This window comes from Pteropus vampyrus, unplaced genomic scaffold, assembly GCF_000151845.1.
Source record: "Pteropus vampyrus isolate Shadow unplaced genomic scaffold, Pvam_2.0 Scaffold154, whole genome shotgun sequence".
In the NCBI taxonomy this organism is placed as follows: domain Eukaryota; kingdom Metazoa; phylum Chordata; class Mammalia; order Chiroptera; family Pteropodidae; genus Pteropus; species Pteropus vampyrus.
Genome location: NW_011888935.1, coordinates 1,070,010 through 1,071,474, shown reverse-complemented (window position 1 = coordinate 1,071,474; position 1,465 = coordinate 1,070,010). Strand labels below are relative to the sequence as shown.

At 35.6% G+C, this 1,465-nt stretch overlaps 1 protein-coding gene across 5 annotated transcripts in view; it reads right to left on the bottom strand.

Annotated features, from left to right (window-relative positions):
- Positions 1–1,465, bottom strand: part of DGKH (diacylglycerol kinase eta) — a 173,262-nt gene that overhangs the window by 38,991 nt on the left and 132,806 nt on the right. For all 5 annotated transcript variants that reach the window (XM_011369749.2, XM_023536372.1, XM_011369748.2 and 2 more), the window contains exon 16: positions 452–725. In XM_011369749.2, coding sequence (XP_011368051.2) covers positions 452–725 — 274 coding nt within the window. The remainder of the gene's footprint in view (positions 1–451; positions 726–1,465) is intronic.

The window sequence follows — 1,465 nt, the reverse complement described above, 5'->3', positions numbered from 1 at the left end:
GCATTGTTTGGAGCCAATATTAATATAAAAATCATAAGCAAAACTTTTATAAACTTAAAAAAGCATGTAAACATTTAGGAAATAAATGTTAAGAAAATATTTTCAAAGTAGTGTACAGGTTTGGTTTTCATTTAGAACTCAACAGATTCCAATTAAGTAAAAATGTTTTATATTTTAGAAATATTACTTAAAGTAATTTTCAATTTTATTTCAATGTTTGCAGTGTACTTTATTTCTGAGATTTTATTTTATGTACCATTCATATTCTGATCCTTACTACTAAAACAATAAATAGGACTAAATACAAATTTCTATCTTCTTCCGTCTTGTCTCTAAAAAAGTTTTTACGTGTGTCCAGTCTGACTGACAGGAACCTTCACTGTGCTTGTAATACGAAATGCTGCTAACTAACTGTGTCAATCAACGCTAGGCTACTGCGGCTAACGTGTACCTTTGCCGGCTTCTTCAATGACCTGCCTCACTGCTTTCTTTAAACTGTTCGCCCGCAACATTATCTCCTTTGGTTTGAGGGCTTTCTGGGAGGACGGTTTTGTAGTGTCATCCAAGAGGTGTTCCCTGCTTTCACACAAGGATTCTTCACTCGAAGATTCCATGGCATCTTCCTCCACAGTGAGAGAGCGGACGCCCGAGACAACTGTAGTGGACGCGGAATCCGTGTGCACAGCCTGGAGCAGTTGTTCAAGCTTCTCATTTAGGACTGAACACTAAGAACGCAAAATAAAACCAATGTGAGGGATCTCCGTTTAGTAGAGATGGAAAAATGATCATTTATAAATGAACAGTTTTTGATTTTAGAGTAAAAATGTGATATTGATGTCGACCATTCATCGGCTATTATAAATTATACTTTAGACAGCTTATGGACTAAATAATATATAATTTTTAAAAAAACAGCACAATTCAGCACAATTATTGGTTTATACCTCCAGAACCATTCAGACTCCATTTTACTGGTGAGAGTCTTTACGATCCTTGAACAGCTATTTTTCCTTAAAAAAACAAGCAAACAAAAAATACTTTCCTCTAAAGTGACACATCACACGAAAAATCTATACATTATACGAAATTTGCTATACTTCATACAAAACATCACAGAAACACTTTCTGAAGGTAATCAACTTATGGCACTATTTTGAGCATAGAAATTGCAGGTCAGGCTGAGTCTTGGTGAGCTCAACATTAAAGCTTTGGTTTGCAAAGGAGGGAACCGTGTCTAAGGAATGACTTGCTCAAAGAAAGATCAAAAAGAAAAATGCACAAGGATAAAAGAGAGAAAGAAGGGAGATGCAGGGAAAAAAAAACAGTAAGTACTCGCCCCTGTTTCTTTCTGCTTTTCTTAAATTACTAAGGGCAAAGAAACATTTAGGACTGAAGCTGTTGATGCTGCTGCCTAACGTAACTTTTATCTCCCAATAATTTCCAGTTCTTTGCTCCTCACTTGTCT